The sequence below is a fragment of the Ciconia boyciana genome, chromosome 4 (assembly GCF_034638445.1).
Source record: "Ciconia boyciana chromosome 4, ASM3463844v1, whole genome shotgun sequence".
NCBI lineage: Eukaryota > Metazoa > Chordata > Aves > Ciconiiformes > Ciconiidae > Ciconia > Ciconia boyciana.
The window spans coordinates 41,561,773-41,583,332 of NC_132937.1; the positions used below are offsets into that span (position 1 = coordinate 41,561,773).

Sequence of the window (21,560 nt, forward strand, 5' to 3'; positions counted from 1 at the left end):
TTGCTAGTCCCTGCTTACTATGGAGTCTAGTAAATACTACAGGAGCAGGGCCTGCCCCAAGGTGAGAGATGGACAGACAGAGGTTCAATGGCCAGGAACTTTCTAAGGACCAAAAATATTTTAAAGAAATCGGAGAGATGATACAGGCTGTTTCTCTCAGTCCTGCAGGAGTGGGTCTTATGTGACTATGAATGTTGCGCCTGTTCTTCACAAAGTTTTTTTTCTTTTTAGCGGAGCAGGGTACACTACTGCCAGCTCTTAAACAACATTTTTTTTCAAGGGTATTTGATAGAGGGTGAGGGTTTCGTTGGTTTGGGATTTTTTTGTTGGGGGGGGTGGGGGTGGTTTGGTTTTCTGTTTTTTAAAGAGAACAAGGTTTGCATTTTGGCCCTTGGATCTTCCCTTTACAGGTGCATTAGCCATAGTAGCTGGGACACCAGGGCTAACACTGAGTCGAACTGGAATTTCTCTGTAAGAGAAGTTATTCATCTTCAAGGCTCAGGTCATAGTTTATTTTTCCAGTTCTCAAATAAAATTTTTTCATTTTTCTAGAAGTTATAATACAAACGGAAAGGGTATTACAGAAGTTAAGAACATACAGGTCAGAAGCAAAAACAGTAAGTTGTCTTTCCTCTTAATACAATTGCTTACATCTTTTCCATATCTCCATCATAAACTTATATTTGCTGGTAATTTTGCTTGAAATAGCGAGCACCCCAAATGAAGATGGCACCACAGGATAAAACAGCCAGGACAACTGCAATGATTCCTGCTGTGTTGATCCCACAGGAGAGCGAGATGGTGGCCAGCTGAGCCCCAGCTAGCGATTTGGGTTCAGAGCATCTCGTTTCTTCAGGGTCTTTGATTTTATCCAGATTCTGCTTGTACCAGGTGATTAAACCAATATTGGAGCAGGTGCAGTCCAGAGGGTTGTAACTTAAATTGATTACGCAGTGGCCAGCTAGGGACGCTAGCTTGTCCTGTGGTACAATACGGATCCTGTTGTGGGCAAAATTGAGATAGATGCTCTTGAGGTTTGAAAATGCATCCGTGCTGAATGCAACAAGTTTGTTGTGGCTCAGATCAACATGCCGTAATTTCTTGAGGCTGTGAAATGCTTGGCCTCCTATTGCTGTCAGTTGACAGGATGATAAAATTAGTGCTTCTAAATTGGATAGCTGTTGGAACAGTTTGTCCTTTGGTATGATTCCTGACTCAAAGTTATTTTGACTGAGGTCCAAGAGCATGAGGTTTTCCAGGCCTTGAAAGAGATGCTGAATACTAGTATTAATGTGGGAGGAGGAAAGATTCAGCACTTGCAAGAGATGCAAATTTCGGAAAGGACCCTGTGAATTGTTGATATGAAGAGGAGTGAAAGCTAGGTCCAGGAGCTCCAGGTTAGCACCGTCCTTAATGAGCACGTCTTGGAGGTGGAGCCGTATGTTGTGGCTCAGATTCAGGTACCGAAGACTGCTCAAACCGCTCAGCGCTTCGTTACAGCAGTCAAAGCTTTCAATGTAACTCTTACTTAAATCGAGATGTTGAAGCTTTGCCAATTTCTCCAAACAGCCAGAGCCCAGCTGCAGGACCTGCGAGTTCCCCTTGATGGAGAGGTGGGTGAGGGAGGGGAAGGCGGCAGACCTGATGTTGCAGAGGTGCTCGAAGGAGTTTGCATTGAGAACTAACTCCGCTAGTGAGCTCATGCCGCTGATGCCAGGGGGCAATGCGCTGATGTGGGTTTGAGTTAGGTCCAGCTTTCGGAGCCTGGTCAAGCACTGAAATGTGTTGGCGTTTAGGTTTCTGAAGTGCCGTAGCTGCAGATAGAGATCCTTGACGGAGATATTACAGAGGCCTTGTAAAACATTCGGGCTTATGTAGGGCTCCTTTTCCACACCGTGAAATGTTCCCAGCCAAAGGGTCTGGGCTGTGGAGTTCTGTATCCCCGCCAGGACCCTAGGAATGTCAGTGCAGCCCCCAAAGTCCAAACTGTAGAAATGGGACTGGAAAGCTCCAGGTTCAATGTATATAATGTTGTTGCCTTTAAAGATGAGAGTTATATTGCTGGTCTTCCGCAGAATGCGGACATCTTCTGCTGTGATTGCTCTTATGTTGTTCATTTGAAAGTCAAGGTATCTGAGGTTTTGAGTGGGAAAGTTGGGAGGAAGCTGCAGCGAAGATATGTGGTTGCTGCCCAAGACGAGGGTATCCAAGCTGTCCAGATTTGTCATTGGAATAAAGGACATACTGGTTATTCCTGTCTGTGTTAAGACAAGCTGTTCCAGGGACTGTGGGCCAGCAAACGCTGTGTCAGAGAGAAACATGAGCAGGTTTCCAGTCAGCACGATTGTCTTCAGCTGCTTGTTGTTGTGAAAGGCACCGTCATACACCCAGTTGATCTGACACCTTGAGAAAGCAACAGAAGCCAGCATCAGTGGCCTGTCTCGCAAAACTCTCCCTGTATACGTGATAACTCAAACTGCACTTCATATCTGTAAGAATTCATGATCAGTTGCCTTCACCGGGATAGAAATGTCTGTCTCTTCCAGTGACACTTGCCTGATATCTGTAAGGTCACATTGAAATATAGGGTCCTGGTAAGGAGAAAAACCTGCCCTGAAATGGGTGTGTGGAGGCATTTGTAGAAATCAGGGAGACATGAGGTTTTTAGTGTCCAGCTTAATAAAATTAAAATCTCTTTTCCTATAGAAAAAGCTGGGCATTTACAAGGACCAAACCTGTCTTTCTCTAGGGTTTAGGGAACAATATAGAAAAGTGGATTAAAAAATTGCTTTAGTGACTTTGCTGTCACTACTGTAATGTGTGGAAAATGCGTATTTCACCCACTGTCCTGCAAATGATTGTCACCAGAGGAGAAACGTAGATATTGCCCAAGTGTATCAATCTCTGCTTAGCAAAATACTTCACAGCTGTCTGCAAGTGCTACTGGTGGTTTCCCTATGAAGGCAGGGAGATGCTGCTCTGGTGTGCTCCAGAAGCCAGCTTCGGGCAGGGCATTTGACCAACCTGATGTGCAAAAGTGAGGATGCTATCCCATACCTTGTTAAGTCCAAGTAGAGAAGAGACTTCAGCTTAGAGAAGGTCGAATTCTGCAGGGAAGGGAGCATGTTGAAGCTGAAGTCAAGGATTTCGGTTGTGACAGGTAGTTTTTCAGGAATCTCCCTCAGTCCTAAACCTTCACAGCTATAGCTTTTATTTATGGTAATCTGTAGAAAATATACAGTGAAACTGCAAGAGGTATGTACTGCAAACATAAATAGGAAACTATGGCACTTCAAAAAAAAACCAAACAGAATTTTGAATTATTTAAAAACATAGCAGCCAGAACCCTAGGAAGCCTTAGTGCCGGCTTGCAACGTACCACCTTGGGGTTTTGTGGAGTGTGTTTTTAAAACGAATGCCTTGAATCTCTCTTGTACTAATTTGAAGTGTGTCTCATCTGTAGTACTTTGTTATAGAAGTTAGCACATATGAGGATTGTTTACTCTTCTGGATGAATTATTAATGCCTAAGAAAGAATCCCCACAAGGTAGTTTTAAATTCTGAATTTCATGAGTCTTGTAACAAAGCTTATTCTAAGAGAAGTCTTAAGAAAACCTTGCAGAGATGAGGTACAAAAGAGCAGGTCTGGAAATGTTTCTAGAAGGAACATGTCCAAATTAATTGGATCTGAACTGCAGTTACACGCTGCAATGAGAGGATGGCAGGAAGTTTTAGCTCAGGCTAGACAAAGATCATATCTGACACACTGAATCTTTAAAATTTCTATGAAGGCTTTTCAGTTTGACTGAAAATAAATCAATCTATTATGTATAGAAGTCTACTCTGTGGATACCAGGGAAATTCATTAAATGTGCTTGACCTGCCTTTGCCTGGTGATTGCACAAAAGTCAACCAGAGCCTGGGACTATGGCATGCAGGGAAACGCCGCCCTGGAATAGCCTGCCGCAGCTGCTCAAGGCAGTGGAGAGACTCAGAGCATTGCACTTGTCCCAGCTGCCAAGCCGCGATGGGGAGCACGGGTGCAGCCAGCGCAGTGCCACCCTCCTCCTCGCCCAGCCCTGCTCCCAGAGAAAGCCCTGGGTGGTTACAGGGCAGCCTGGGAGGGACAGGGTCCCCGGGACTGCGTGGGAGCCGCAGCTTTGGCAGTATCTTGCCAGGAAGCTTGGAGACATTCTGCTTGCAGGGAAATAAAAGCACTTATTGCACAGTTGGCCAGTCTGACCGTTTTAATGACATTCAAAGCTATTCTACTAGCCCAAAGAAAGGAAGCACCGGTGGTGGGATGTCCAGTGAGAAATGCACTGGAGCCTGGAGTCTGGGACGAGCAAAGGACAGCGCAGGTGTGCACCCCGTGGGTTGGGAGCACGTGGCTCACCCGGGTTTTGCTGAGGTGCACATGCGTGGACCCTGGGGAATGGTGCATGACGTTTGGGTCTTTCCATCCACGTGGGACTGAGTGAGACCAAACCACGTCTCTGCCTGTCTGTGGCTTAGGGGAGGCGGGCGGGCAGTGGAGACACTTGGTAACCTCGCTGGAGGTGAAAGAGCAGTATTTTTTGCAAGCCACAAGCTGGACACGGCGAACACTTTCTTCCTTCCCTACAGGCACAAGTCCTGTAACTGGAGGGTGCTGGGGAGCGCTGGGGGAGTGCCATGGCCCTGTGCTGCTGCAGGCAGGCTGGACTGGTGGGCAGGGGCAGAGAGATGCCGGCAGCAGCGTGGCGGCGCCGGGAGGGAGTGGAAAGGGACTATCACAACAAAATACCCCATGCAGGTGGGGAGTGCGGCACCTCCGCTGTCCCTCTCCCCCTCGGTGTGTTGGGGCCTAGCAGGAGCTCAATGCCGGGGGCACGGCACCGCGTCCAGCACAGCAGGGTGGGACGAGCCAGTGCAGCCCAAGGCTGGGCACTTGGCACGACCCGAGGGGCAGCAAGCCAGCCTGGTACCTGCTGTAGCATGGGGACTTGGCTCCAGCCTAGAAGCTGAAATAATACACCACTGGTAACTATAGAAATGGCAAAATACAGAGTTAGAAAAGCTGATGCTTTCAATACTGATAAGCAAAGAAGAACCTGTGGAGCTGACTGCTGTGTCGTGTGGTTTAGACAGATAAAAAATGCTTAGCTGTCACTATAAATGAGAATAGTGTCTGTGTTTTACCATTCAAATAAATTAGCGAGTAAGCTCTCTCCATATGCTTCGGGGCACAGAGCAGCTCTCAGAGGGGGCTGAGGAGCAGCCATCCCCTGGGGGATCCCGGTGTGCAACTCCGAGCACTCAGGCATTTGTACATTTAATTCAGTGAGGAACTTACTGTTGGCCCCAAATGTGTGCTGCGTAGGGCTGGGTTTCCGTGGTGCTTCTTCCCTGAATCAAAATCCTTATTTGTTTTTCCTTATCTCCCACTTTAAAAAAATAAAATAAAAATCTTATGGGTCAGCGTTTTCCCCTGCCCCTGGAAAAACCCTGGTACTTTCTTCCTATTCTCATGTGGCATTCATCGCACATTGACCAAATGACAAAGAGACACACGATCATCCTACCACTGTGTACCAATTCTACGAATTCCTGTCTGGAGAGCACAAGCACGAGACAAAAATCTTTATATGTGTCCTCTGTCTAGCTCTGATCTCTGCTAAACACCCCTGCGAAACTTTATCGTCCTTCCAGCTCTCTGGGAGGTGAAGCGTGGTGCTGGTTTGATGGGTTGCCAAAGTCCCCGGCAGTGGCAGGAGGGAGCACGAGGGTGCACGGACACACGGGTGTGAGGAGGAGGCGGCGGAGGAGCAGTGGCTGATGTCCCTGAGCACATCTCAAGACACCCGCCTTATTTCAGCGATAGAGGCCTTTGGATCCCCCTGAGAGAAACCCCTCGGGATCTGAAAACAGTTGGACATCAGCAGGCAAGTATTCACCAGAGACTGATCCTCTACACACGCGGCTCCTGTATCTCGAGAGGGACTGGCGGCTGTCACTCACCTCCGTGCACATCGTCTCTGTGGTGCCAGATGCTTCGCAGCTAACGCAGGCGAGCGTTGTGAAAATCAAAAAGTATAAATCACAGGCCATTACGGAGTGAGGCAGGTTGCTAAAATGGATGATCTTGTGCTATCTTCCCTTAATGAAAGCAAGACAGAGCAGCAAAGGTCAGACAAACTGGGCAAGTCAGCTAGAAAGGAGGTCGTAAGGAAAAGAAATGCTTGCTGAACCTCCTGGGTTCAGTGTGAACAAAACAGTAGTTTTGGACTGAAAGAGGAACTTCCCTGCTTTAAATATGGTCAAATGACTGTGCACTGACACTTTTCTGGGGCAGAACAGATTTTTTTAAAAATTGAAAGTGAGGGAAGTGGTCTTTATGCTTGTGTAGAGTGAAACGTCTCCACTAAGTACAGGAGAGGTAGTTCAGCGTGAAATAGGAGGTAGAGCAAGAAAAGGGCAGATGAGACTTCAGCATCTCACCAAAGGGGAATTTAATGTAATGGAAAGTTTGAGTCAAACAAAATTTGGTGCATCACTTGTGAAAGTCACAAGAACTTGTAAAACAACTGAAATATAGGCACAAGATCTGCATATTGCTGCAAAAAGGATCACGATGCTGAACCATGCTTCTCTCACTAGAAACAGTAAAGCTGAACAGTTCAATCTGAAAATGAAATCCTTTCCTCTTGTATTTATTACAGGTAATGATTATTTTTCTGAAGGGGGACAATATTTCTAACCATCTCTAAGATGGACACGTGTGTTGCAGCTGCAGGCGGGAGTGTGTCCTCGCTGCCCAGGACAGTGCTGAGCACTGGTTCTAGCCAGCCAGATCAGCCTGCCTTTTTTTTTCCTTTCTTAAATGGCTGAGTTATTAGCTTGATAACTTTGTTTTCAGCAGGCTTAACTAGCACTCTTTCTTCACCACCTAGTAAAGAAAAGCATGCTGAAAACATACCGGGCTCAGCAAACTTGCCCCAGCACAATGGGGAGAGGCCGGGTGGGCTGAACCGCAGAGCTGATCCAGCCCCGGTAACTCGATCAGTGAAGCTTCAAGCAATCAAGATGCCAACTGGAGAGCATCAAGCTCGACACCCAGGAAGATGGAGATATCTGGGCTTCTCTGGTGCCAAGGACATGCACAAGATCAGTGGCTTCGGCTCTGAAATAGTGTATGAAGGCCATGGCTGGACTGGTAGCTGGAGTTGATGTGTCCGTCAGGTTTTACCTGAGCCAAGCTGTGCTCATCCCTGCAGGTGGCGGGGGAGACGAGAGCAGTCAATGTGGCAGGAGCAAAGCTTAAAATCCAGTGCAGAGCTGACTCCCTTTTGCGTCTTTCCCAAGCCTCTTGGGTGGACTGTTGCGGCTGGTGGGCATGGCGAGGCCACGGCACCGGTGCCCTGCTGCTGTATTTGTCTGCTGCTAGGATGCTTCTGTGCTGATCTGATTTGGCTGGGGTTTTTTTCCTCCTCCTTAATTTATAAAATTTAAAAGAAAATAACTTATCTGAATGACAAGCTAAAAAGCTCACTCCCTATCCCACTTACAGCTCTGCCTCTTTCCCACCCAGCTCCATGTTTGCTGGAAATCCTGCTCCCCCTGCAGCTGGTAGCAAAAGTTTCAGAGGAATTTGGTTTTTGGGATGGTTGCTCCTTGGTTATTTGCTATTTTCCATGCTAAGGCTCAAAGGCTAAGGCTTGGGGCATCCCCACTCTCCCTGCTGCACTTTCCTGGTTGGCGGCAGCTTGGACTCACACTTGCACCCTGTGTCTTGTTTCTGGCAGGCTATAAGCCCTGGTGCCATGGATGCTTCCTCGAACCACCAGGATCAGAAACCTCGAATTTAAGATGAATGTGTTGTTTTGGAAGAAAAGTCCTTTAAATCAGGAGGGGATATCAGCTGAAGCTAATCCTGCCTCTTCCTGCAGTGCAAGTATATTACTATGTGTCACGGAATTTACGTGTGACATAAAGGGGTATAAATAACTCCAGAGATTTGGGGGTGGGGGAGCAGGGAAGTGTTTTTTGAGGAAATGGGAAGCTTTATGATGCAAATAATGAATTTCAAGGTCTGCCTCAATTTCAGGTAATGAAGAATTCATTATGAAATTGGTATTGGGTGACTGAAGTTCCTCTTCTCATCCATGTGCACAAGCAATCGCTGAGCTTAGTAAAAATGACTAATGATTAGAGGTGTCTGCATTATTAATTATGTGTGCCTATCTGATTAATTTAGCTCCTTGTGCTCGTAAAGGAGTGAATGGGAAGGGGTAAGAGTTTATGGCAGTAGTTAGCGGGAAGGTCTCAGTGCTGCGGCACCCACGGCCATTGCAGGCTGATTCACCTCCCACATTAAATTCACATTGATTCACCTCCTTTTCTGCATGCTTTCTGCTTTTAATGTTGGTGTTTGCTGTTCTTAAGTATTTGCCATCACCACGTTCAGGCGGGCTCTCAGACCACGGGGGTTACTAGGAGAGTATTTTCTCTTCATAATACTACTTTCTATGTGCTTGGCCAAAACTCTTCCCACTCTGGCGATGGGAAATTTAAGAGCATGTGAACAGCAGCGGTAATAATTGGCTTTAGTGCAGCAGTGCTTGTCACTGGGCGCTCGTGAGATGCTGAACGCTGCTGAGGGCCAAGTAAATTGCTGCCGGTGCCCCTCTGGCACCATGCCACCCCACAAACAAGTCACGCTGGGCTGCAATCAGAAAGTCCCCTGGAGGGGGCTGTGCATCACCCCAGCAGTTCTCCATTTTAAACTGATTTCTGAGCGAGACAGGGGGAACGGCTCGGCTCGTGAGGCTCACCAAAACGTGGTGAGTCACCCACAGTGTGTGTTCGCGGGTGGTGGCCCTGCCGCCACTTAAAAACCACCACAGATGCTGTGTTGGTCCTGGCGGGGACCATGATGGTGAAGTGCTGGCGTGTTCCTCAGCCCAGGCAAGTGGCCTGGACGTGGGCATCACGTGGGCTGTTGGGACAATGCTGAAGTCACGGGATGCCAATTCCCGCTCCCGCTGCAGAAAGGTGCCCCCGTTTCTGGGTGAGATCCTGGGTCCTGCAGGAGCCTCTCCACCCAGGCAGGAGGACGGCTGGTGGGGTCGAGGGGAAATCCTGTCTGGTGTCAAATCCACCCGGCTGGTCCTGTGCCTGGCCTGGCCCTCGCGTTGGGAAAGGCTCCCGGTCAGAGCACCGAGCACAGCACCTCCAAAAAACCTGGCCCCTGAGGGGTGCCACAGGTGGGATTAACCTGGGAAATTGCTCCTCTTCCAGGGTTGCCTTGGAAAAAATGTGTAGTGACTGTAGGGGTAAGTGGGTATCAATCTAAGAAATTAAAAAAAAAAAGGAAAAGGTGCAATGAGTTCTGTATATATATTAAACAGACTTTATCACCCTCAGAAGTCCTATAAGATCTTAATGCTCTCTTATTTAAGAGATGAATCCTGTCAATCCCTGGGTCTTATGTAGCTCTGAAGAAGAAGGGATTGGCAACCCAACACAGCAAGACTTCCAAAATACCTGTTTATACAGGATTAAAGTATTAAAATAATTTTCAGTCATTTCCTTCAAGTATGGATTTCAAGATCTTCCTTGTTTGTTGTTTTCTTTGGTACCACAAGCAAGAGATAGGAACCCAAATGATTGCTTTAAATGCTGGATGTTAAGAACCCAGACGAGGGTGGGCCTTGAGGCAGTGGGATTTGGGCTGTGACCATTCCCACACTGTGGCCGCGTGGTGCCCCAAGAGGAGACATGGCAGCTGGGGAGGACCAGGACCACCTGCCCTGCCACAAACCTGCACTTTCCAGCAGGAAAACCTACACAGGCTCTGCTGCCGGTGCAGGAGGTGCTGTGGGCTCAGCCTGTGCTCTGAGGAAAAGCCTGAAGAAAGATGACGCAGCAAGAGCATAAATCACCTGCAGGGAGAAAAAGGTGCCATAAAAAATGTCAGATGTTACCAGGCTTTATGTGAAATCCCTCCGCTTCATGCTGCAGCAACTGATCTTTCTGAAACCCTAAATGAGGGCAGGAGGCAGCAGCCAGATGTGCTCTTCAGCCCATGCTCTCTGAGCAGGTGAGCAATGGCCCTTCGCCTGCCCTCAGGGGTGGTGGGGACACAAGAGGGACAGGAGCTGCAGGACTGCACTTGCGGTGCCCTCCCCAGCTGGGTGCCAGCCCGTCCGGTGCACGTTTCCAGCAGCGGGGGGCCAGGCTGCAGCATCCCCCCACCCCAGGGATTCCTCTTCCTCTGCTTTGCCGCTGCTCCTTGGCAGAGGACCAACCCACCAGCTTCTGTCCTCTGGCATTGACGGTTAAAGTTAATGCTGAAAGCACACCAGAGCTTCAATCTGAAACTTTCATGACTTGAGCAAACCACTTGCACAGGAAGTAACCTAGATGCCCCTTGAAAAAGAGTAAGAGTGTGACCAGGGACGTGATGTGAGCACCGCATATAGAAATATCCCAAACAAATAAAGTGAGTGTGCTCCTCTGGCTGCCTCTCCATGGATGGCTCGTTCTCATGTGGATTTTATCTGAGGCAGCTTTCAAAAGCATTGATGGCAAAGGTGCTCAGCCAGGGCGCTGCTGCTGCGCCAGGTCCTGGGACCTCTGGACTTCAGGGGGGCCTCGGTGCTATTTTTTTAGTAGGCAGGATGAATAAACTTTCAGCTGATGATCACAGCTTTCTAGAGGCCAGGCTGCGCTTCCTGGCCCCAACGCCTGCATCCTGTGCCCTGCCTGCCAGCCAGGAAGCCGGGTTGGCCATGGCTGGGACGTGCAAAGCCACGTGAAGTCCTACCAAACACAAACCGAAAACAGCCAGCACAAAGGCACTATGCGGAAAGGAAATTGCTGACGGGAATTAGTAACTGCTTATTTACTGACGTCTTGTACATCCGTTTCATCTGCAAAGGGGGATGTCTCCTATACTCTCCCTGCAAATACCATTTCTGTACAGCTACCGTTGTTGTGTTATCCTCTTTGAGTAGCTTGTGATTTTTCAAAAATTCAGAAGATGTTTTGAGGATCTCGGTGCTGGAGCCCCCTGTTACTCTGTGAAACAGCTGTAAGGCTTTTATCTATCTCAAAAATGCAGCCTCTGTTCCCTACTAAGTAAGCAAAATACCCAGTATTCTTGCTCCCCGTGTGTTGTATCAGTAGTATAAAGCCAAGATAAAATGCAGATTTCAATGATTAGTAACAGGCCGTTCTTCCTCTGTCAGAACAATACAGAATCTGACAAACTGGGCTGCGCAAGTCTTGCACACTAATTTTAGGCTGACGAGAGAGAAATCTGGTTGTACCTGTAAGTCCAACTTGAGTAGCAAGCAAAAAATCAGAATTAAAACCCGCCCAAGCTTCCCCTTTCCTCAGCTGGTCTCTATCGGGTGTAGCTTGGCATGGCTTTGGGGAAAAGGAGCTTCCCAGCCCTTGCATGGAGAGGCTGGACTGATCCCTGCATTTTTGTTGGGTTTGCTTTGCTTTGGCTGGCCGCAGATATTAACCCTGCAACGGGAGGAAACCAGGCAGAGATAAAACAAAAGAGCCAAACTGAGGGAGCCAGTGTGAGTTCAGGCTATTTAAAGAACTTTTGGCACAGAGGCTTTGAAATTACAAAAAAGCATCTTAAAAGGAAGTCCTGTTGCTAAGCGACATTAATTGCCGTGTATAGAGCTCCAGGAAGAGAGGAGAGAAACCTCTCCCCGCACTTTCAAGGAAGAAATGTTGGTAAGGAGCACCCATGACCCAGGGGCCATAGCTGGGTCCAAAGTGGGTTGGAAGTGTCCCAAGCCACATCTTGGCTGAGAGAGCATTTCCATGGCCCTTTGGTATGGGGTGGCCACTGGCGAGGCTGTGTGGGCGGGTGGGAGCCGCCGCTCCGCCGCTGGCGGGGGGTTTGACAGGGCTGAGATGCAGCAGCAGGCAGCATCTCTGGTCAGGGTGGTTGGGAACAATGAGAGAAGCCCAAAATGGCTATGATGAGGAAAAAAAAAGTAGGTTGTGCTCAGATGGCTTGGGAACCTGAAATGAGGCACAAAACTCTGCACAGTTTTGCCTGCTTCAATTAACTTCTAGAGTTTCTTTCCTCTTTCTCTCCCATTCATATCAACAAATTCTTATCTGCTCATTTTGCACTGATGGTCTTTGCCTGATGAACATCCATGGAGCTGCCAGGTAATATCCTACGCTGGTTATGACTGCATGTGAGGTAGCAAGGTAAAATGCATGCTGCTCCAGTTGGGAGTACACCAATGCCCTAAATATATTTTGCTGCAGGGTAACGTTTGTTCCTTTGTCCTCACCATGCTTCAGAAATGTGGCTCTGAAGTCCCTGTTCTTGCAGCGATCTTGCCTTTCTTGCCAAGCGTGAATCCTTGACTGATCTGGTTTGCTGATGGGAGAACAAACCAACCTCACTGCTAAAATTCAGGATTTTGTTCTTATTGCAGCTGCTGGGAGCCAAGGCTGCAGTTGGGTGCTGCTAATGAGCTGTCTCTATCGGATGGGTTTGAAAGGGGAGGTTCTTAGCGCCCAGCCAGACTAATGACGTGGAAATGAGGCGGGCAGTCCTGCCTGTGCAGGGCAATCCCTCGGCAGTCCTTGCTGGAGCCATGCCTCCTCCTCCCCCTGGCCTCGGCAGATACCAATGACATGGAGCCACAGGTCACTTCTTCCATCAGGTAATCCAGAAGTCCCACGTTTTCTAACATCTGCTTTCACATGTTTTTTTTATATATACCCAATACCTAGTCCCCATTTGCAAAGGTATGTGCAAGGAGAAGAATTTGCCAAATGTTTAGACTTGATGAGTTTGTTGGATCCAGGTCAGAGACAGGCTGGTTTACACCTCAGCCCCCTGAAAGATCGCTGAATCAGTGTCCTACAGTATTGCCAGGGGTAACTGTCTGCAGGTCGGTGACTGCTCTTTTGAAAGTGTTTCACTCAGCAGCTCAGTCTTTGGCAAGGTTTCATTGCTGTCAGAGAAAGCAATCAGCTTAACCAGGTTAATACTTTGCATATTGCCATCCCTCCAAAACATCAGTTGCTTTCATATTAAAGCCATAAGCAAGCAATAGGCTTCTCTTCCATTTTGCAGTAAGTTTAAAAAAAGCAGTGAAATGCTCAAGAGACCACACCCTGGTGGTCTATGCTTTCCTGGGGTGGCTGGGAGCAGCTGAACAACCACCCCACTATTCGGCCCCTAGCAGGGAAGGCCTGAAATGACTAATCTCCCTAGCCCAAAAGGAAGGGAGCAGCAGTGGGTTGCGCAGCTCGTTCCTGCGGCTAGGCTCCATCCTCTCGCAGGCAACGATGACAAAATCTTGCCAGGATGGTGGTGGCTGATAGTCAGTGCTTCCTCTGGCACCGGGGCCTGTTGCCTAATCACGCTTGCCGTCAGTTACAGGCTTTTTCCTCTTGGTGTAGCTATATTTTCCTTGCTCTAATTTAACTTGTTGCTTATTCTGTTCAGAACAATTGACCCTTTCCTCTGCCTAACATCCTCTGCAGCATCCGCAGGCTGTTGGCTCTGCAGGCCCCATCCCCTCCACTGCGTTGCTTTGACGCCTGTTCAGCTCCGGTGGCTGTTTGTTGGGGCCGTCGTCTCCTGCTCATGGAGACAAAACCATGTTTAAAGAAGTGTTCCCAGCAGGTGCATGAATTGTAGTTTGTCATGCTGCCATGCTGATCCGAGCTGCGCTGCCTGGAGGCAGAGACACACGTCTGTCAGTCTGCAGCGCACCACGGAACGTGTATTTTCCCTAGATCACACGAGAGTGGGTCTTAAAGAAACACAGGGGGCCGGGTACTGGCTCTACATTTTAATAAACAAAGAGGCAGTTCCTGAAGTTGTGCTGGTGTGACAGAAATAGCAGTGTCTTTCAATATGCTGCTGTTTGTGAGTGTTAAGCCTGCCCTGGCCAGGGTTTGCCTGGCCTGATTAAATGACACAGGCTAGGGGGGGCAATAGTACTGTATAAATGGTCTTTTTCACACGTGAGTGGAAACAAGTCTTTGGAGGAGGATGGTGGGGTGAACAATGGCAGAAAGTTAAATTCCTGTGATCCAGATGAGATTTCCAAAATTCGCCTCCCATATTATCCTTTTATTTAGTTTTACCCCTTGTCTCTTCTGGTTTTCAGCTGCCTAAGCAGCACAAACAGCGACGTGTGGTTTGCTACTGGACCAAATCCTGTGTTATCTGGTGCAGAGGAGTCATGCCCGGCATTGCGGTGAGCAGGGGCTGAGGGAGGTTCTTGCCGGAAGAGAAGAGGACAGAGGGAAGGGGAAGGAGCTGGAGGTCGTAGCAGGTTTAGTGGGTTACCAACTGCCAGAGGAAAATCTGGCCAGTTACTCTGGGGAGTGTTCCTTTAACCATGACTGTGTCTAGATTTGCAGTTAACAGCATTTTCCACGACCTTTCTTTTCTAGGTCCCATTTCTAGACTGCCATCAGCCCGGACGTCATCATGGCCAGTGGTATGGGATCCCTGCAGTGCCTGCTGCTGCGCCTTTCTGCTGGCATCTCCTGGGAGTGAGCTCCAGCTCTTGTGCCCATGTGCTGAGCGGGCGGTTTGCCAAGGCACTCCGGGATACCCTGAACATGGCAAGGCAATGCAGAGCTCCCCTGAAGACCGAGGGGCAATCCATCCTCGTAGCATTATTTACATGTTTGTGTACCTTGCAGGTGAGTGCAGTTTCACCTGAGGAGGTTGTTGCATCTGTAGTTCAATGATCTACGCTAAGTGGCTTTTTGATGTCTTGTGCAGTTCATGGGATGTTTGTCAGATCTCTTAAGCCTGAAAGATTTTGTATTTTCTTAGGTGGTTCTAAGTGGTGGTAACAGCGCAAAACCAAAAGGACATGTTCTTGATGCCGAAATCCATTTCTTGTCTCTCCTGTCCCCCAGGACATGGATTAAATAGACTTGCAAGATAAACTCTGTTATCAAAGGGTAAAACTCCGAGTCTGGATAAACAGGAGAATAAATCCAACAGTACATTAGGAAAGAGGGAATAATTATTGTTTTAAAATGTAACCTCATGGTTTTAGTGCTGTGTACTTGCTTCATATTCATGATTGACAGGGTTGCTTATCTAAACTGGAAACTTGCTCAAAGACAGGAACATGTTTGAGCTGTGCAGTACAGATGTTCCCTCTGATTTACGAGCACATGTGCAGGGGTACAGACATTCCTGGAACAAGCTGCAAAATGAGAAGAGGAAGATGATATAGATGATAGAGACAAGAAAGAAATGCTGACCAAGGTACAGATGCAGCTGTAAATTAACCGATGGAGGCAGGGAGTGACGGAGGGAGAAGGAGTCTCTTTGGGAGACGATCTGAAGTGGAGCTCTGTATGGCAGAGCTTGAAGCCACCACACAGCCCCAGACCTTCCTGTGAGCTTTGAGCATGATCACACAGTAACTGTGTAAATATTACAGTTATATGTCAGAAGTCAGATAAAATATACCATTTCTGTTGGCTTTGCACAAAGATATTTTTCATTTTTTTCAAACCTGCAGATCAGAGTGAAACTCTGGGTGGGATGGGACTAGCGAAACCCCTGCGGATGGGAACCAAAGCCACTGCTGGCACAGGCAGCCAAGGAGCACATTGCCAACATTTTCCTACAGATTTTCTCCCAGTTTGTCGTTGTTTGCCCCCACTTCTGCTGCTGATTTCCACGAGATGGAGCTATTCTAACGTGGCTTTGGCAGCAGCCCCTGGAGAACAGTATGCTACCACTTATTTTATTTTATTTCCGTGACAATATTTCTGAAGTGGGTAGGCATTTATGAAAAATCATCATCCAAAAAAAAAACCCCAACAGAAACTGCTGTAGCTCAATGCGCATTTTGCCAGGCTGCATTGTCAAAAGGCTCCTTGCAAAAATTGCTCCCAGGGGATGCAGGTGTGTGCAGAGCAGCTTTGACCCACACTGGTGTGGCTGGTGGGGTGTGCATCCAGCTTCACCTCTCTGGAGGGCTTATTTTGCCGTGGCTAAGGAAAACTCCAATGCCCTGTGTCCCTGGGGCCACCCTGCATGTCGCGGGGGAGGTGGCCCTTCGACACCAACCAGCCCTTGCCTGCAGTCCCAGTCTGCACTCCTCAGCCTGCTGGGGCAGCTGCCTGCCTTCGCCGAGTTTTGATGACCCCCTGACATGGCATTTCTGTCCTTTTTAATCTAGTTTTTTAATCTAGTTTTATCTGTTTCCATGTGCTGCCTTCTCCCCACTGCAGAACGCACTTGTTCCCTCTCTGCTTTGCCCACATCAGCCCTGTTTCCTACTGAGTCACGCTGCAGACAAAAAATCGTGCAAATGCTGCTGTTCTGTGATGTATGTCTGCAAACCTTATGGCATGACCTGGCCTTCGACCAGGTCATGCCTGTAGAGCCAAGCTCGTCATGCCCCTGTCTTCCAGGCATGCTTTTCCACTGCAGCTTCTACAAACAGCAGCAGCTCAGGGAGAGGCTTTTATCTGGGGAGTTTCTACAGGAGTTGTCAAAATTAGGGCCAGGTTTATATGCAATATTTGTAATGCTTGAAAAGAGGGTATCCTGAAAACCTCTTGCTCACTGCTTGCGTTGCGAGCTGTTTAGGGCTGTGCTGGCATGAGAATCTGGTGTTCTGCGTTTGCATGCAGGAGATAAGTGGTCTGTCTGTGGCGAGGTGTCGCTGGCAACGCGTGCCTGCCCCTGAGTGCACGGCCATGCACAGAGCCGATGAGCAGAGGTTTCCCTCCCGAGCAAGTGCCCAGCGCCGGGGGCCTGTTCCTCCCTGCGCCTGCCACAGCAGAGAGCCGGCTGCCGCTTCTCAGCCACATGGAGTCTGAAATCCTTGCTGCCACAGGACCCGGCTAAGTGGAAACCACAGCAAGATAAATAAGGGGCAGCTATAGAGGGCAGGGGGCTGCCATTGCCAGATCTGGTAACACTGCACCTGTCCAAATTCCCGTGTGAAATCTTAATTTGCAAAGACTGGAGTGTAAATGTGTTTGGTGGTTGTTTTTTGGGTTTTTTTTTTTCCAGTGTGGTTTAATATCCTTTCTTCCCTGCCCCCAAGCCTGCACTTTACAGTGGAGGGAGCTTTGGAGGAAATATAAAAACCTCTTGTGAGCTCCCAAGCTCCCAAGGTTGTCCTCTTTGCTGGCAGCCCTGGGGCAGACTGAAACCTCTGACGCGCTGTCGGCACACAGGTACTTAGCAAGCACCTCCTGAATCTTGCTTTTCAAGACTGGGGCAGAGACAGCATCAGCATAATTTCGGTTTCTTTAATCTGATGACCATCCTCCAGCAGCTGAGGACTGCAGCTGGGAGGCCCCCAGGAGCAGGCAGACATCAGCCGGCGCTGCTGCTGAGGAGTGCTTTGCTGTGGTTCCCCCAGCTGAAGTTTGCTCGTCTTTCTTCCCCTCTCCAGCCCACCAGCATGACCTTCTTTGAAGTGATTCTGCCTGGGCCAATTCGTTGCCACTATCCCACTTGTCCTTTCAGGGAGTCATACTCTAATATGGCTTGTTTAACATAGCTTTAAAGGCCTAATTTTCATAAAAATGTGGGTCTATTTGTGCATGCCTAGCATGTAGTTACTGTGCTCCTTGTGTGTGCGCGCTTGACGTGCTGGCCTACGTTGCTCAGATTTGCACACACGAGTGGCTGTGTGGGCACATAGACTTGCCATGTGCATGTCCAAATACAAGTGGGCATTTGAAATCAGCCAAGAAAACATGCAATATGCAATTGCCTGTGGGTGTTCAGGGGTGTAATTCTTGGGGGTGGCAAAGTGTCCATAGCTCCTTATGGATTTCACTGCTGTGCAAATTCCCTGAGACCAATTCGTCCAGGTCCCAAAGCTCCTGACTTACTCTGCCTCTGGGAGGGCCGCCCAGAGGGAGGGAGGGAGGGAGGGAGGGAGGGAGCAGGCTGATTGCAGTGCGTGGGAGCGCAGCACAGGCAACACTGGTTCCAGGAGGAAGGGATGCGTGAAAAATTGATGAGCCAGAGCAGATTATTCCCCTTGCACGCAGGTCCCTGCTTTGGGCAGGCAGCCAAGCTGGAGCACAGCAGAGAGGGAGCATCTCGCTTGCCAGCTCCCCCGCAAGCCCACCACCCAGAGCCAGGGAGAGCTGAAAACACCCGGTGAGGGGTGCCTGCTCACGGCCACAAACTGTACACAGAGCAATAAATGGTTCTCCTCCATGTTTCTTCGCCAGAAAGAAGATGAGGCATGTGATATCTCTTGCTAAACATTGGTGCCACAGATATTTATTCCTTTTATGTGAGAAGAAAAAATAGTAAAAGGACCTAATAAACCACAATATAAAAACTACTGTTTGAAAGATCTGGGCTAGGAATTACTTGGACTTCCATGAGTTTCACATGGCAGGGGTGTGGGTGATTTAGGCTAGTGATTATTCAAGACACAAGGTGTGATTGGACTTTTAGGATTTGAAAGGATTACACTTGCTTGTGAAATGGATGTTTAATTTCTCTTCAGTTTTAACTCATTCTTTGTAAATGTTAAGACTACAAATTATCACACCCTTGGTCTATGGCATAGGACAAACTTTGCTAATTTTCTCCCACCTCAGCTCAGATTAACCGCTTTTGTCCAGCACTACTAATGCCACACAAAATATGACTTTTCTTTTTTAAGTAGTTCACACTGGTGTGTGCACACACACATGGGCAGGCATGTATTTTGTAACAGGTTTTTGTGCTTGTGACTCAGAGCTGAACTGCTAAACCATAACACATGGCTGACATCTGGAATTCACTCAGACGTTTTTGTCATTTGAATATTGGTAGCCATGGTTTGCTACTCTCCTTTCCTCCAAAATGTAACTTCCTTTATTCTCAGCTCATAAAAACAGAGGCAGAAGATTTTACTGAGCCTTTTGGTGTCACTTGATCAATACATATACAATATCGTGTCCAAGCCTACTTAAAAAGCACATGTGTTCACAGAGTTTGGCAGATAGATCTTTCTAAAGAGAGTCTCTACTTTGTCTTTAGATTTAAAATGATTGCTTACCATGAGAATATTCAGAAAATTGCTTATTTTTGCTCAGTAAGAATCTGTGCTAGCAAACTGGGGTAAGAATTGCAGATGGATTGCCTTGGTGTTTGACTGTAAGTAGTTACATTAAGTCCTTCAAATGAATGTCTCTCATTTGGCTGGCTTTAGAGCAAGATTAAAATATGCTGGCGTTTGCTGTAATATGGAACAGTTTGTCTTACCTGTGTCTCACAGGGCACTGTGTGCTATTCCCAGGGCTGTTTGCTGTGGGCTGGTACGGTCCTGTGGAGGTTAAGATTTTGCATTCTCTTTGAAAATATTGTGGGGATGCCAGTCAGAGTGTTGTAATTAAGGATGTGTTGAATGTCACATTGATACCAAGGATTTAATGAAAACTGCTGTCTATCTGTTGCTGTGATGAGTCTCAAGCAAAAGGGGTGAATTGAGGGAATTATTTCTGGCTCTGACTCAGAAAAGCATCTAAGCATATTTTTCAATCCAGCCCTATAAGCACATCTTTAACTTTGGGGACTGTCTGGTTTTTCCATTGACTTTGAGAAAGATATGTCCCTGCTTCAGTGCTACTTCAGGAAGAAGGGAGGAGGTTCTGTTGAAGCCTATGCTGACCCCTCTCTCTTCAAGAGTAAGTATAGTATGTCTTCAAGGCACCTGTTTTGCCTGGTGAGGGGCTGCAAAACAGGAGTGACTTTGCCACTAGGTTAAAGAAGGTGGTCATGAAGGTTTCTGAGAGATGGGCATATGAAGGTTTGTTGCAGAGGCTTTCCAGTCTTTGGCTATTGGAGTAAGAAGTGACAGTGGTGGTGCAGCACTGTGATGCCTTGAGTGTCATAGCAGTGAATTAATGTCACTCGGTGCAGGATTTTTAATGTGGTTCAGTGTAAGGCCTCTCGGGTTTAGCAGGGAGGGCTTCACACACAGCACATAGTCTACGGCATGGATCTGCCACGTATAGCTGATGCTGGTGGTCACTTGACCGTGTGCCTGAGCTGTCAGTTTTTCACATAGGTATTTTTGGGGATTTTTTTTTTAAGCAGTTGTATTTCAGACCTAGTCATGTCTGTTCTGTTCACAGTAGCTGGATAAAATTCTCACATCAGTGCTTCAGAAAATAATTTGTGCTCTGGGGTCTCTGACTGTTAATGCTGCTTAGTAATGACACCGTGCCAAGGGGGTCTCATTATGGCAGTCTGTGATGCTAAAACACACGATGGCTGGAAGAGCATCCTGCCCAGGGTCCTTCAACCTTATAGCCACACTTCACCATAGGGTGGACAAGGTGGACCCACATTGCTGCACTCACCTGTCAAGATTAAAGTGGAGTCCTTCAAACTCCTACAGATTGATTTCTTCATCAGAAAGCCCCTGGCACGGGATGTGGTCCTGAGTAGTACCCTTGTAACAAGGTTTTCCAGTGCCTATGGATATGTATGTTAATGTGAACCTGGTGGTTGTGCCCCTGACTTTGGTGAGGGCAGGAGATGGCCCTGGGCAGAGGTGGCAATGGCCAGAGCAGTGCTGGCCCGTCTGCAGCCCAGAGCGGGCAAGACTGTCCCGGTCCATGTCCCTGAGCTGGTGTGCGAATGCAGCTGTGTTTAGCTGCTGGCAGCTCTGCTAATTGATTATGTGGATACACAAAAGTGCTGTGCTATAAACAGCAATTAAAACTACGCTGTCAGACTGTCAAAATCAATCTCAATTTTGGATATGGCCAGACATGCTACTTTTTTTCTCATTATGAGGATTAGAGCTTATTATTACGGTTATCTGGTGCTTCTGATTGTCAATTTCTGTTTTCAGTCACTTTGTAGCTTTTGATAAAGTGTGAGCCTTTGAGCTGAGCACTTCCTCGCCAGATCTCTGGGTCAAGCTGATTTTGCTGGAAAACTTCAGCCAAAGCAGCTTGGCCATTTTTGAGCACAAGTCCTGTGCCCATAAATCCTGGTGCACATCATCCCCTGGTGCTCCCCAAGCTCACTGCATCCCTCGGGGCGGCTGGGTGGCACCACTGCCCTGGGACTTGCACCAGCCCATCCCGCTGCCTCTGCCACCGACTGAAGTGTGCGCCGTCCCCACGGAGCCCAGTGCTGCGCTCCAGCTTGGGGATGGGTGCTTTATGCTTCTCCGATCTGGGGTGGGATGGGAACAGGGGGGACTGTCTTTGAGTCTGGTCCCACTGAGGATCACAGTTTTGGCTTGTTTCTTGTAAAATGAAAATTACTACCTCCCACACCTCCTAACCCCTTGCCCATCTCCCCAGGCTACCGTGAAAATTATCATGTTGTTTCTGAAGCACTCGCGTACTGTAGTGGCATGGGAGAAAAACAGGCAGAAATTAATTAGTCTGTCTTCAGAGCAGGGTTTTGAGGATTATAGAAAATAAGCCTGTTAAACATTAAGAAGAAAGCAGAATGCTCTGTACTGGGTCCTCACTCACCCTGGGTACTTAATGACATGTTTTCACTGGAAAAAAAATTGTATGATCACGTTAATTAAAGGCTGTGCCAGAATGCA

General features: G+C 48.0%; 1 protein-coding gene across 1 annotated transcript; it reads right to left on the minus strand.

Moving 5' to 3' along the window:
* Positions 1–677: 677 nt before the first annotated feature.
* On the minus strand, positions 678–6,090 carry CD180 (CD180 molecule). Its single transcript, XM_072860924.1, has 3 exons — positions 6,001–6,090; positions 3,058–3,224; positions 678–2,403 (listed from the first exon to the last, which is right to left on the minus strand). Exons 1-3 carry the CDS (start codon positions 6,088–6,090, stop codon positions 678–680), a joined length of 1,983 nt encoding a protein of 660 aa, XP_072717025.1.
* Positions 6,091–21,560: the final 15,470 nt, after the last annotated feature.